Source organism: Syngnathus scovelli, chromosome 18 (assembly GCF_024217435.2).
Source record: "Syngnathus scovelli strain Florida chromosome 18, RoL_Ssco_1.2, whole genome shotgun sequence".
NCBI classification, from domain to species: domain Eukaryota; kingdom Metazoa; phylum Chordata; class Actinopteri; order Syngnathiformes; family Syngnathidae; genus Syngnathus; species Syngnathus scovelli.
This window is the reverse complement of record NC_090864.1, coordinates 4,814,625-4,828,203: the sequence shown is the minus strand read 5'-3', so window position 1 is coordinate 4,828,203 and position 13,579 is coordinate 4,814,625. Positions and strand designations below refer to the sequence as shown.

Genomic DNA, 13,579 nt, shown 5'->3' with positions numbered 1-13,579 from the left:
TCATGCAGTATTTTGATTTTAATTTAGTTCAGAGAAATCGTACCAAAAACGTCAGCCTCTGCTTGACTGAATATCACCGATCGCAGCAAATTATGGAACGAAACACCCGTGAGAAAAGAGGGAATGTTCTATTTGAATGCGCTTGTGCTTCGTTGCCAGGTTGGTGCCCGACATGGGCATCAACCTGGCAACCCGTCGCGGATAAACGGCCCCTCCCTCCACCGCTCTCATACGGATGCTGCAGTAAGTTGGACACGCATGCGCACTTTCGCTCCTCTTTTCCTTGGAAGGTAAGTGTGGCATGGCGCGTGTTTGTGCCTCGAGGGGGAAAATGAAGCAAAATAACGGTCCCCGGCGCAGGTGATGGCGGACGGGGAGCGATCTAACAGAGGCGGGCGCTGATCGGGCGTTCTCAGCGGTCGCTTTTGTCGGCGTCTCGAGCGACTTTCGAGACTGTCGTGTCGCACGGGCGGCCAGGCTCTAATGAAAGCACAGCGGCAACAAGGCCTTCGTCATCGGTTCACCGCGGCGCGGCCGCTACAAGTCGCTTGTCATCCTATCGACTAACGGCCGCACAAGGGCCCCGTTTACTCGCTTAGATCGACGGTCTTTGAAGGAAAGCGGTCCGCTCGGCTCGCCATCGTGTCCTGTTCCGCGCGGAGCAATTCCCGAGCGAGCGCCGTTGTGGTTTTTAATGGCGATTTAATTGAATGGACTGCTAAGGCGGCTAGCGGCTGTTAGCATGGCGTCGCTAACTCACATAACGGTACTCGAGCGCCCGCGTGTGTTTTGCTTTTTTTTTCTAGATTAATTCCGACACGCAGCTCGTTTTCACGTCGCTTTACTGGCACTCGCCAAAATCGCCGAAAGCGACCGAGGACATTTAAAAGACACGATGTCACTATAAAATGTAATTTGTGAAATGTTTCGACAACGGGACGATTTGAGGATCATTAGGAAAAATACGGGCCGGCTAACCAATGTTAGCATTTGCTAACTTTTTAATGTTGACATCCAATGTTGCAACTTTGTCAAATGTGTCCTTGTATATCGCTGAGCGCTCAAAATGTTGGACTTTATCGACGCCAATATTATTCTAGCCATTTGTTTTCAAAAAGCTAGATGAGCAAGCAGCCTCGTGTTGACGCGAGCACATCGTCAGCGCGTCCACGTTTCACTGTCACCAAAAGTCTTTTTTTTTTCTTTTGGTGTACTTTTTTTCTTCTGATCAACGCTTTAGTCAAAGCTTTCCATGAACGTCGGCGTCATGTCGTTTTAGACACTTATGGCTCTTTTCCAAATGGTTTAACTTGTATGTATGACATATGTTAAAAGTTGAAGTAAGCAAACGTTAAACAGTGACAATAAGCTCGGAGGTAAATTGAACTTTTTAGTTAGATTATCATCAAGAGCTATTATTTCTTAAATGCTATTAAGCAGTAGCATTTATTAATTTGTGGTATACATATTGTGCTTGTAAATATCTTTGGAAGCGCATTAAGGTTAGAAAATTTTATTTCTCTGAAGGCGTGAAACCATCTCTACTTATTTACAAATAAAGTCTTGGAGGTAATTGAACTTTGAATCTGATTTTGAATTAATTTAACACAGTTAATTTGCGTTCCAGCAGCCCAAAAGCATTGCATCATGTCAGATCCCGAGCTCGACTTCGGGACCGTCGAGTCCGGCGCCTCTGCTACGTACCCCATGCAGTGCTCGGCCCTGCGTAAGAACGGCTTTGTGGTGCTCAAGGGGCGTCCCTGCAAGATCGTGGAGATGTCCACATCCAAGACCGGAAAGCACGGCCACGCCAAGGTGACGCCATGATGGCCATCCACCTTTATTTAAAATATTTTTTGTGCTAATGATTTGAAATAAATACCGATCTCATTTACCCATATCAATTCTGTTGTTACACAGGTTAACCTGACTGGCATCGACATCTTCACTCAGAAGAAGTATGAAGACATGTGCCCCTCCACCCACAACATGGATGTCCCCTCTATCAAGAGGCTAGACTATCAGGTATGTTTGCAGAAGTCACGCCGTGCGCTCACTCCAGTTAGGAACGCTACATTTAAAAACACAGATATCAAACTCTTAATGCATTTCTTTTCATGGTTCATGCTAATCATACTTGCCAGTCCTTTGCACCAACATACACAAGAGGGCACCAAAGCATCACATGCGTTTGTGGCAATAACCCTGAAAGCAGCCGTTGGTTCCCTTCTCAGTTGCTCAACATCAACGAAAACTTCATGTGCTTGATGGCCGACAACGGCGACATCCGCGAGGACCTGCGCGTCCCCGACAACGAAGTCGGCAAGGAAATTGAGTCCAAGTTTGAGGGGGGCGATGAGTTTCTGGTGAGCTCTCCGTGATGCACACGACACCCACCCACACCCCTCACATGACAGCTCACATGCCTCGCTAACTTGGCAGGTCACCGTCATGTCTGCCATGGGGGAGGAATGCGCCGTGGCTACCAAGGTCCTGACCAACAAATAAGGAGACGGACTTTGCAGCCCTGGCAACAAGCACCGCCCACAACCAGTCTCTTGCATTCTCATTGGTTCTGTCACCAAAGCGTCGGCCTTCACTGACAACCTCAATCATGCTTATGTCATTTCTTGATTTCCTCTCGTTTCGCTTTCTTTCATCGCTGTCGGAAATATTTGAGTGCAGCTCGCTACCCGATTGCTCACATTTTGTTGATAACTTTTTAGGAAACAGCTGACTGGCTAAAATGTAATGTAATGAAATGAAATTCTAGGAAACAACTTCAAAAGAAAAAAACATGACCTGTTCTCTGCATCCGCTTCCTTTGACCTTCACAGTGTTGCTCACATTCCTGACTGTTGACATAACAACAATGGGATTCAGCGTTTGCATCTTTTTTTGGTTTTAGAAATATTCATTAGAATAAAATCTTGTAGAACGAGGCGCGGGCCCCTGTAGATGCTAGATCCGCTTGGGGGGGTGCCCCTCTGACGTCGAACCTCTCCATTGACGGGATGTTGGCGGCAGCAGTGAGCGCTTCTGGCCGCTTTTGCTCCACCCCAGCACTGCAAATTGCAAAACCAGGAAGTCCCCTCACCTCTCCTACCATTTAATATAGACGCGTGAGTGATTTTTGTCCCTCAAAATGCTGTGAGGCTCGCGTGCAAACACCCATCCCTCCCAATACTAAACGAGTGAATTTTTTTGTTATCCAAGAGGTGCGATTTGAATGCAGTGTGAGCTTCAGACAAGTGGGAGGCGCTTTGCAATGAGCTTTCTGTTTAAGGAACTCAAAATCGGGTTGGGGAGGGTGGTGGCCGCAAACTTTTTGTTCACGCGAGGCCTTTGTCACCTGACTGGAGATGGCTGAAATAAAACATTGAAACAAATGGATAAACTCTGCACACGTCTACGTTTGTCTTGTTGCTGCATGACTATTACCCAGTTAACGGTTATTTCTCTTAAAGGTGATTAAAACAATGTACATGAGTTCAGGATACTCGAGTCATAAATGTTTACATAAATTCTAATCTGGTCTGGATGGAGCCTTCGTAGGAATTAATGATTGACGGGTTTTTTTCCGTCGAACTTTGAAGTCTACGTCATATTTGAAACGTCATCTTTGTGGCTCAAATGATTATTTTCAATCGTTATTTTTGTGCCTAAAATGTTTAAGCAAATTATTTTGGGGACAAAATGGCAGAACGGTCTCTGTCTGCATAATAAAACAACTTGGTTATCTCAAAAGTTTATTTTTGTTGCATTGACCACATTTGGTAAGCGCGTAGCCAACCTCACCCTGCGTCACTTCCTGCTCTTCCTTTCCGGTTCCCGCTGTCCAACATGGCACCCGTGAGTCCAGGCTACTCAGCCACATTTAAATGAATTTTTACGTTTACACGGTGTTACACGGAAGTCCATGAATTGCGTGTGCATTTAATGGCATAGAAAGCTGCTGGTTGATTTTAGTGTGAACTTGAACTCACTTTAACCATAGAAAGAAACTACCTTGGCAGCGCTAGCCGGCACGTGTTACTAGCGTAGAATTTTGCATAAGAAAATGAAAAATCGTTAATTAAAAGTAGTAGTACAATAGTATAATCACACCCCTTTTCCAACAACTGACGTCCACTTTCAAACTTTCACAACTGCCTTTAAGCACGTTTCTTGTCCACCCGAACCTCATAAACGCACTTCGACTTGATTCTTATGCGTACCGAACCAAAGAGCATAATTACTTGGTATCAAAATGTCACCAAGACACATGAACAGGATGTTACAAATGAATGGGATTATATGTGAATACGCTGTTCTATAGGTAAGGCTGTGCATACCTTTTTTTTTTTTAATATGTTATGACATATATGATGATGATGATAGAACTTTGTTCATCCCACAGCGGGAAAATGTACTGTCACAGCAGCGCAAGAAATCAAGTGCCAAAATATTAAAAACTTAAAAATTGTAACTAGAACTCAATAGTAGATGCGAAGTGACAGCATTTGTGTTTCTGACTTCTGCGATGTGACGTCACAGATCCGTCAGAAGAAGCAATTTGCCAGCAAAAAAAGCAAAAGGGGGCCTGGCTGGAAATTCAGTCTGGATCTGACTCACCCTGTCGAGGATGGCATCATGGACTCCGCCAACTTTGTAAGCAGTCTGAATTTTTAAAAGAACAAATATATTGACTATTGTTGTTTGCTCTTTGAATAGCAGGCTGCTAACGGGGTTTGCGGACTAGGGCGCCCTTCCCTAGCTCCCAATATGCTAGGGTTCTCTTCCCTAGCGTGTCACTGTGTTCTGCCCAATAGGAAAGCTTCTTGAAAGAGAAGATCAAGGTCAACGGCAAGACCGGCAATCTTGGGAACGTCGTGTCTGTCGCCCGCTTGAAGAACAAAATCAACGTCAGCTCTGACAAGCAGTTCTCCAAAAGGTATTAAATGCAAAAGCACTGTCACACTTTTGTTCTTTTGTCCCCATGTCATGTGTTGTGGTATTGAAATCTGCACCTGACCCATTGAAGGTATTTAAAGTACCTGACGAAGAAGTACCTGAAAAAGAACAACCTGCGTGATTGGCTGAGAGTGGTGGCCTCCGACAAGGAAACGTATGAGTTGCGCTACTTCCAGATTAGCCAGGATGACGAAGAGTCTGAAGCAGAAGACTGAGTCCTCTTCCATTTTATCATGACAATAAATCTGAACAAAAAAAAAAACACATTACTCTTCAGTGTTTTTATTCATTTTGTTTATGATTTTATTCTCGTTTATTAATCAGTTGGAACAATTGTGATGAGGTGCTGTAAATCAGTCCTTGTGTGATTTTCTCTCTATCCAGCAGTACGCTGAAGTGTCACTAGATGGCGCCAAAGATCAAGATGGTCAACTTTTCTTGAGATAAGATGCATATTTTCAGTGTTCATGTTCTCGTTAAGGGAAATGACATGGTCTTTATTTTTGTGTGTAAAATAAATATAAGATAAGTAGAAATACATTAAAATAAATATATATTTAACAGGACAGTACTGTCAACACATACCTCAGTTCTAAGGTGATGACTGAATCTGTGGAGATTGTAAATTGATGTAAAAATACTGTGTGTTGGTAAGGAAATACATTTTAGTGTGTTTTAAAGGATCATCATCGTTATACCTGCAAGTTGAAAACAACTTTTGTTGACAAGGTAAAAAACAGACAGGAGATTATTTTGACGTTCTGATGTGTTTTTTTTTGGAATTGGGTGAATGTCATGTGACCCACTCATCTGTTGTCCATCAGCTTTAGGAATGCTTCGACTTTAGCAGCTCATGGAAGTCTTCTGCATTCCTTGTTTTTGGGTACCCTACACAGGCACGGACCAGTCATGATAGGTTTCTTTTTTTTTTTTTAAGGTTTACCATTAATGAAGTTGTCAGAAAAGGGAGCAAATATTCTGAATTTGAGAGACTTTAAAGGATTCAAAGTTTACTCGAAGTTGTTCATTGAAAGAGCTACTGGAGGCCACTTTGTGCTGTCACATTGTGGTTGTCATGTAACTCTGCCAGTTATCTGACTCTTTGTGTCTCATTACTAGGTGAGGAGCGTCCCTACTACTAGCACCACTACGACCAGTACGCAAACAAATCAATAAAATTGAATAAATTGGCCAGCACACAGGCAAAATCTTCCCTTCTACGACTGAATGACAACAAAGACATGTATGCTCTGGCTTTCAGGTGTAGAAGTTACATTACATCAGCAAGTGAGACATTTTTATTAAATAAGGCTCAAAAAGGTTTTGTGCTTTTGAATTGCTGTGAATTTTTCTTTGCCTTTTGTGATGTGAAAGTTGATCTGCGCTCTCTTCATAAATGTTTCAGAAAAGAGCCTCGCTCGGCTGGCTGGGGAGAACTGATGACGCTTTCTTTACCTCCTTCCTCTCATTCATTCCTGCCATCTTTCCACTGCACATTATCAGGTAAAACCACTTTGCTCGGCCTGTGTGCATAGTACTTATTTATTTGCAAATAACTTTACTGCCGCTTTTTGTACAATGTTTTGTTTCTGCTGCCGTCTACATAAATGGATTAAGAGACTGAAAGACAGAAGGAGGCAATTATGATAATAAATATTTCCAATTAACTGTCAATGTTAGCAGCATGTTAGCAATGTTAGAAAAGCTCGCGAGAACACCAGAACTTTATTTGCGCTTTGATCCGATGCCCTTTAAATGTTGCCAACTCCTTTATGGAATGTGTGCATACTTATACAACTACAATATCTCAGTTGTTCACGTTTATTTCCCATCATGAAAACATTTCATGGTTTTTAATTGAGTTGTACACATTACAGATCACATTCATGTCGAAAAAATGTAATCATTTGAATTGGCATTTTAGCAGGGGTGTGTAGATTTTTTTCTATCTACTACCATAACAAGTATGTGTACCTCTTTTGAAGTATTTTTACCACCTGTGTTTTTGCCAAGAGGATGGCGTTGTCCAGGAAGTCAAGTCAAGTCAAGTTTATTTGTATAGCCCTAAATCACAAACAGTCTCAAAGGGCTTCACATAGCCAAAATTGACAATTATTCTCAAAGCATCCCCTGATCTTAAGCTCCCAAAAGGGCAAGGAAAAACTCAAAAAACCCCTGCCAGGGGAAAATGAGAAACCTTGAGAAGGGACCACAGATGGAAGGATCCCCCTTTCAGGATCACCAGGTTGTAATGGATGCAGAAAGGGCACAAGTAATACATAATATGAAAATCAAATGAAAAAATGGATGTCGGAGGTGCCCTCGATTGTCCTGGCAGTGTCTTCAAGGAGGTTGAGCTGCAGTTTCTTCATCTTGAATTGGTCCCCGAGAATCCAGCTAGCTGCTAGCCGCTATCAGCTTTTGAGCCACCTAACCCCCTCCCCCAGCCAGGGAGGGGGTGGGCAGAGAGAACAAAACAAACTCCGGCCAAATCGGCCACTACAAGTTAGTTAAAGGCCATCTCATAGAAATGTGTCTTTAAACGTGTCTTAAATGTTTCTACTGAGGTAGTAGTTCTAATATCCATTGGTAGGGCATTCCAAAGCTCTGGAGCCCGAATAGAGAATGCTCTAGACCCTGCAGACATTTTTTTGGCCCTCGGTGTAACTAAAAGACTAGCGTTTTGCGAACAAAGGTTACGAGACGGAACATAAGGAACGACTAGGTCGACGAGATATGAAGGCGCTAAGCCATGCAGTGATTTATAGGTTAGTAGAAGAACCTTGAAGTCACATCTTAAATGGACTGGGAGCCAATGTAATTTGGCTAATATTGGGGTAATGTGATAAAATTTTCTTGACCGTGAGAGCAGCCTCACAGCGGCATTTTGCACTAACTGTAGACTTTTGATACTGGACTTAGGAAGACCAGAGAATACCAGGAAGTGACATCTCCGGTGAGCACAGCTGGTGGCCGCCATGTCGTGGCTGCATCGGATGTCCTGGGCGGATTTCTGGTACCGCACCTGCTCACGGCTTCTGCGTACCAAGCCGGTGGGCGCTATGTTGCACAGGGGCAGCCACGAAGACCTAACGGAGCTGCCGGGGGGCTCCGTGGTGGGACTGGCCAAGGTGCTAACCACCCTGGACCTGGTGTCGCTGGGGGTGGGCAGCTGCGTGGGCACCGGCATGTACGTGGTCGCCGGGCTGGTTGCCAAGTCCGTGGCCGGCCCGGGCGTCATCCTGTCCTTCGTCATAGCCGCTATGGCGTCCGTTTTGTCAGGTGAGTCGGCAGCACTGGTTTTAATTGGAAAAACAATTAGGATTAAAAATGCCTTTAGACATCCCATCTGACGGCGATGTCGCAGTGCAATTTGGCGTTCTGATTGGCCGATATGCTCGTAGGTGTGTGCTACGCAGAGTTCGGCGTCCGCGTGCCGAAGACGACGGGCTCGGCCTACACGTACAGCTACGTGACAGTCGGCGAGTTCGTGGCCTTCCTGATTGGCTGGAACCTGATCCTGGAGTACCTGATCGGCACGGCTGCAGGGGCGTCGGCTCTCAGCAGCATGTTTGACTCGCTGGCCAATCACAGCATCAGTCACTACATGATCGCACACCTGGGCACGCTCAAAGGACTCGGTCAGTGCTCGCAGTTCTTTGGTACAATCAGTACACAGAAACTTTCTGTTTGTTTTTCTTTTTGTTGCAGGCAAAGGCGAGGACACGTTCCCGGACTTGCTGGCCATGTTTATCGTCCTGCTGGTGACGCTGATCGTGGCCCTTGGCGTGCGCAACTCGGTGGGACTCAACAACGTCCTAAACCTGGTCAACATGGTGGTCTGGGTCTTCATCATCATGGCGGGACTTTTCTTCCTGTCTGCCAAGAACTGGGAGGGCGGCATGTTCCTGCCCTACGGCTGGTCGGGGGTGAGTTGTTGTTACTCATTCCATAATCATTACAAGATAGATTTTCTCGTGAGCACCGTTTGCTTGTCGGTTGGCGTTCAGGTGATGCAGGGGGCGGCGACCTGCTTTTACGCTTTCATCGGCTTTGACATCATCGCCACGACAGGGGAGGAGGCGCAGAACCCCAACACCTCCATCCCCTATGCCATCACCGCCTCGCTCGTCACCTGTCTTAGCGCATACGTGTCGGTGAGTACGGAAAAGTATCTCAGTTACGTGTCTACACAAAAATGACGCTAATAAATGTACTTCTACATTTGGTGTGACAGGTGAGCGTGATCCTGACCCTGATGGTTCCGTACGACCTCATCGACGGCTCGGCGCCTCTCATGGAAATGTTCGCGGCGCACAGCTTCCTGTGGGGGAAGTACACAGTGGCGGTGGGTTCCATCGCCGGCCTCAGCGTGTCTCTGCTGGGCTCGCTGTTCCCGATGCCGCGAGTCATCTACGCCATGGCCTCAGACGGACTCTTATTCAGGTTAGCGGAACAGCTCCACGCGGACACAGGCAAACAAGCGTCGCTCACACTCATGACTGAAACGCTCCGATGTCATGCGTGTGCGCGCAGGTCCCTGTCTCAAGTGTCAGCATTCACGCACACGCCGGCGGCGGCTTGCGTGGTTTCCGGGACTCTGGCTTCATTTCTGGCTCTGCTGGTGAGTCTGCGCGACCTGATCGAGATGATGTCCATCGGCACGCTGTTGGCGTACACGCTGGTCAGCGTTTGCGTGCTGCTGCTGCGCTACCAGCCCGACGGCGCGGAAAGCGAGGGTCTTCCTGGCAAAGACCACCCGGATGTTGACTGTAGGTTGCATTTGGATCAACTCACAGGATCATGAAGCATCAACACTAGCATGTACACAATAATGCACCTGTGTTGCTTAAGCAAAGACATGTCAGATAATCAAGCGCACCCTTTTTGTTTTGAATTTCTTTTCAGGCTCCTCCATTGGTGATCCTTCCGACCACGAAAGCGAGCCCAGCGACTTCCACACGGGCCCGGCGTCACCGCTGCAAAGGCTTCTGGGAGCTCATTACCCGAACCTGCTAGCCAGGCTTGGCGTCCCCTCGTCATTGGCGCGGCCCACAGCCTGGACTGGCCGCACGGTGATGCGCTGCACCCTGGCCTTCTTCTTCCTCTCCTTCCTGCTGTGGAGCACGGTCATCTTTGGCGTGGAGCAGGGCGTCGGGAAGGGCGCCGCTGTTTGGGGCCTGACAGCAGCGCTGCTGGCGGCCGCCTTGGCCGGACTTTTGCTCACGGTGGTGCGGCAGCCTCAGAGCGGGCGGACGTTGGCCTACATGGCGCCCTACGTCCCCTTTGTTCCCGCGGCGGCCATTTTGGTCAACAGCTACCTGATGCTCAAGTTGTCACCTCTCACTTGGGTGCGCTTCGCCATCTGGTGCGCCATCGGTGAGTCCACAATGACGTCGTTGCATTCTATACTATCTGTGTGTCATCATCCAATGTGTACGTATCCCTCGTCAAGCACATTTAGTTACATTTTGTGGTTGTGTCACCAGGCCTGCTGATCTACGCTTTGTACGGCGTGTGGCACAGCTCTCTGGAGGTGAGCGCTCGCGAGGAGGAAGCCCATGCCAGCTCCTACCAACGCTTTGACGACCACCTGGATGATACCTTCTCCGCCCACGAGAGTGACCCACGGGAGCGGGACAACGGACCCTACCGAGGTTGGACCGCCCCCGAGGAGCGGGACCTGCATTATCAGAACCATGCGTACGACAGGGGCCCGGGCGAGGACGATGACGACTTTGGATACCAGAGAGGAGGTGGCAGCCACGGCGGACTGAGGCAGACAAACGATCACAGCTTTGATGATGGATATAACCACTGACAACACAAGAACAAACACACACACACACACACACACACACACACACACACACACACACACACACACACAGCAGCTCTGGTTGGTACCATTCGAGGTTCGGTGGCCAAGGGCAATGCAGCTTCCAGCTTGTGTTTGACAGTTTTTCTTAGTGAGTTTGAGAACCTTTGTTTTTCCCCTGCGTTGATGTTGTTGTGCTTGTGCTGTTTTCCTCAGGTAAAATAAACATCACTTAAAAAAGTCGCAAAACTTTATTTTAGAGTACATTAGAGAAAGGGTAATATGTTGTCATGTATGAGCTAAACGGCAGCGCATCTGCAAAGTATTTACAAGGGCTTGCCAATTTCCACAGCCTGCTTCCACAATGGATTCAATCAATATCTAATTTACGTTTTCCTCAAAAACTCAATCCACACCCCATCATGACTAAGTCATGTTTTGTATGTTGTGTGCAGCTCTACTTCTTAGACATTTTCACCCTCACACATGGGCGCTCTTGGCATGATTAGCAGGCACATCCATCATGCTGGCGCTGGCTCCTCCTCCTCCTTCTCTTCCTCCTCTTCGCTGTCTGGAGTAGAAGAAGCTGCTCTCCCTGGCGAAGGCGCGGGGATCTACATCACCATGGCAACAGAGGACTACACCGCCGCCCAGGAAGCAGAGCGCCACTCCTGCCCAGCCGCAGTACAGCGACGAGCCGAAGGACATCAGACCCTTTTCCTGATGGACGCCTACCGGGAACCACACAGTGGAGGCCAGGCCCAGCACAGCTGAGGACACACACATGGTCACGCGTTCACACAAAGATCACACCGCCAAACACACACATGCTCTCACCCATGAGGAGTATGAGGCTGCCGCCCACCCGGGCCCGCCTCTTCTTGCTGGCGGCAGAGTCATGTGGCAGACGCACACAGGAAGTTGACGTGAGCACCAACAACATGGCAGGAAGACCCAACAGGCAAGCGCACACCATCATGGCACGGGAAGCCTGTACGTGGGCTGATATTTGCAAACAACACACAACTTGAACACACGCGTCTACACAAATGACTTCAAAAAACACAAACACGCACACACAAACTTCTACTAGTATATGCACACCAAGAAAACACTTTGACCACACACGCACAGACACACAGCTAGACGATTAGACATGATGATGTCACGACGACTTTAAAATATGATGTTGTGCAGGTTACCAGGCAGATTGAGAATCTGGTTGAGCGCGGTGCAGTGATAGAGCGCGGGTGCGATCACACACTCTGTCCAGAGGCCGCGCGACCCCAGCTCATCCATCCGGACGCAGGTCGCCATGCTGTAGTCACAGGTGCGCACCCAGTCGTTGGTCGCCGCGGCGACAATGAGGCACACCCAGCCCGCCAGGCTGGACAAACTGCCGCACGCCTGCCGACACACTGGAGACATCTCACACACACACAAGATAGTCCAAAAACCTCAAAGAAAGCTGAAAAGTACACAAAATTGAATGTAAAATAATGAATACTCGTATTCCCTAAATATCAAACTCCTGAGTTGTGGACGGGTGCGCTGGGGTAGACCGTGTGGACCTTTAATGGGTGCGGCGCACAAAAGGTGCAAGTAGTCACGTGGACGCACTAAAGTAAATCTGAAGCAGATGCATAGCCAAAGATGAGCCAGATGCTGCTAGGCATGAAAAATATGTCTTCAAGAAAATTCACAGCAAACCTTTCCAACAGCTCACCTGTGTCCATAGGCCACCTGCTGGCCACAAAGCAAACTACAACAACCTGGCTCTTATTTAAAAGCCATTTGGTGACCTGCCATGATGGAATTGTTGCTAAGTTGCAGGAGAAGCAGAAGAAGGTTGGCTTGGTTGGTGGACGTGATGTGGGACCTACAGGTGAATTACTTTGTTGTATGCATGTTTTTTTTTTTTTATGTTTTGTGTGTTCTGCAGTCAGAAGCTGTTTCCCCAATGAAAGTGTTGTCTTCACATGCTGCTGGCCTTGTACTTGAACATATCACGACCAACATCTACAAAAGGTACCACACACTGCTTTCTATTCGGTTTTGCATGTTGGTCTTGCCTCTGCCTCAAAGGCTGCTTGAAGTTTTGAGCTGAGAGTTGTCCATCATTCACTATTGTGGACACAAGCGTCACATTCTTGTGACTAGACATTTTTGTTCTACTATACATGGTCTTTTTTTCTTTTCTTTAAAAAAAAAAAAGCCTTACACAGTTTGGCCTTTACAGAAGAGGATTAGGGCCAGGGATGATTTCCATAGTGGATGTGAAAGGTATTTTCAAAAGTCAAGGAGTTTGTCGTTGTTTGTGCCCACTAAGAGGCGCTGCTGTATGGCATCTTGATCATTTCTAACAAGCTTCAGCAAGGCGGACGAGGTGGACAAAACATTGCTGGTGACAGGTTTCTGACTTTAAACTCAGAATTCTGACTTTAAAGTGAGAATTCCCACTTTTTTTCTTCACTGGCCCTAATCCTCTTCTGTACACTAAAAGTATGTTGCAATAAAATATACCTACAACATAACATATATATTTTATTTACACCTTATTAGATTCAGGCTGTTGATGATTACTTTTTCACAAATTTACAATTGATTTACCACCCCACAAAAATAATACTTACATTAGTGTCAAATGATCATTGGCCGAAAATAATGATTCGACTATTTTGTCATTTTTATAATTTTATGTATGTATACTTTTAAAAAGAGTTCTGTCTGGTTGTATATTGATAATGTAACATTAATATTTTTATATTAAAAAAAATATTATATTTATACTTATTTATATTTGGCATC

At 46.6% G+C, this 13,579-nt stretch overlaps 4 protein-coding genes and 1 long non-coding RNA gene across 5 annotated transcripts; 4 read left to right on the top strand and 1 right to left on the bottom strand.

The window, feature by feature from the left end:
• Window positions 1-170: 170 nt before the first annotated feature.
• LOC125986313 (eukaryotic translation initiation factor 5A-1) lies at window positions 171-3,402 on the top strand. Its single transcript, XM_049749964.2, has 5 exons — window positions 171-290; window positions 1,628-1,815; window positions 1,921-2,025; window positions 2,235-2,366; window positions 2,443-3,402. The coding sequence occupies exons 2-5, from the start codon at window positions 1,648-1,650 to the stop codon at window positions 2,506-2,508; spliced, it is 471 nt and encodes a 156-aa protein (XP_049605921.1). The 5' UTR covers window positions 171-290; window positions 1,628-1,647; the 3' UTR covers window positions 2,509-3,402.
• A 321-nt stretch (window positions 3,403-3,723) lies between these two features.
• On the top strand, window positions 3,724-5,229 carry rpl22l1 (ribosomal protein L22-like 1). Its single transcript, XM_049749965.1, has 4 exons — window positions 3,724-3,852; window positions 4,537-4,650; window positions 4,812-4,933; window positions 5,024-5,229. The coding sequence occupies exons 1-4, from the start codon at window positions 3,844-3,846 to the stop codon at window positions 5,166-5,168; spliced, it is 390 nt and encodes a 129-aa protein (XP_049605922.1). The 5' UTR covers window positions 3,724-3,843; the 3' UTR covers window positions 5,169-5,229.
• Window positions 5,230-7,879: 2,650 nt separating this feature from the next.
• LOC125986277 (probable cationic amino acid transporter) lies at window positions 7,880-11,022 on the top strand. The gene is made up of 8 exons (XM_049749911.2): window positions 7,880-8,235; window positions 8,358-8,594; window positions 8,665-8,882; window positions 8,964-9,110; window positions 9,191-9,399; window positions 9,490-9,725; window positions 9,862-10,332; window positions 10,443-11,022. Exons 1-8 carry the CDS (start codon window positions 7,932-7,934, stop codon window positions 10,772-10,774), a joined length of 2,154 nt encoding a protein of 717 aa, XP_049605868.1. The 5' UTR covers window positions 7,880-7,931; the 3' UTR covers window positions 10,775-11,022.
• Window positions 11,004-12,529, bottom strand: LOC125986282 (claudin-11-like). The gene is made up of 3 exons (XM_049749920.2): window positions 11,974-12,529; window positions 11,609-11,773; window positions 11,004-11,541 (listed from the first exon to the last, which is right to left on the bottom strand). Exons 1-3 carry the CDS (start codon window positions 12,197-12,199, stop codon window positions 11,252-11,254), a joined length of 681 nt encoding a protein of 226 aa, XP_049605877.1. The 5' UTR covers window positions 12,200-12,529; the 3' UTR covers window positions 11,004-11,251.
• LOC125986285 (uncharacterized) lies at window positions 11,706-12,638 on the top strand. Its single transcript, XR_007487570.1, has 3 exons — window positions 11,706-11,764; window positions 11,969-12,101; window positions 12,493-12,638. It is a non-coding gene; the product is annotated as an uncharacterized lncRNA (long non-coding RNA).
• The last annotated feature ends 941 nt before the right edge of the window (window positions 12,639-13,579 follow it).

What these genes read in the sequence shown, in the direction of transcription:
- LOC125986282 (XM_049749920.2), bottom strand. Translation starts at nt 12,199, where the DNA reads ATGTCTCCAGTGTGTCGGCAGGCGTGCGGCAGTTTGTCCAGCCTGGCG. An exon ending in CCAGATTCTCAATCTGCCTG is followed by an intron (nt 11,774 to 11,973) that starts GTAACCTGCACA and finishes TGCAAATATCAG; the next exon opens with CCCACGTACAGGCTTCCCGT. An exon ending in CAGCCTCATACTCCTCATGG is followed by an intron (nt 11,542 to 11,608) that starts GTGAGAGCATGT and finishes GTGTGTCCTCAG; the next exon opens with CTGTGCTGGGCCTGGCCTCC.
- LOC125986277 (XM_049749911.2), top strand. Translation starts at nt 7,932, where the DNA reads ATGTCGTGGCTGCATCGGATGTCCTGGGCGGATTTCTGGTACCGCACC. An exon ending in GTCTTAGCGCATACGTGTCG is followed by an intron (nt 9,111 to 9,190) that starts GTGAGTACGGAA and finishes TTGGTGTGACAG; the next exon opens with GTGAGCGTGATCCTGACCCT. An exon ending in AGACCACCCGGATGTTGACT is followed by an intron (nt 9,726 to 9,861) that starts GTAGGTTGCATT and finishes ATTTCTTTTCAG; the next exon opens with GCTCCTCCATTGGTGATCCT.
- LOC125986313 (XM_049749964.2), top strand. Translation starts at nt 1,648, where the DNA reads ATGTCAGATCCCGAGCTCGACTTCGGGACCGTCGAGTCCGGCGCCTCT. An exon ending in TCAAGAGGCTAGACTATCAG is followed by an intron (nt 2,026 to 2,234) that starts GTATGTTTGCAG and finishes TTCCCTTCTCAG; the next exon opens with TTGCTCAACATCAACGAAAA. An exon ending in AGGGGGGCGATGAGTTTCTG is followed by an intron (nt 2,367 to 2,442) that starts GTGAGCTCTCCG and finishes CTAACTTGGCAG; the next exon opens with GTCACCGTCATGTCTGCCAT.
- rpl22l1 (XM_049749965.1), top strand. An exon ending in TCATGGACTCCGCCAACTTT is followed by an intron (nt 4,651 to 4,811) that starts GTAAGCAGTCTG and finishes TCTGCCCAATAG; the next exon opens with GAAAGCTTCTTGAAAGAGAA. An exon ending in GACAAGCAGTTCTCCAAAAG is followed by an intron (nt 4,934 to 5,023) that starts GTATTAAATGCA and finishes GACCCATTGAAG; the next exon opens with GTATTTAAAGTACCTGACGA.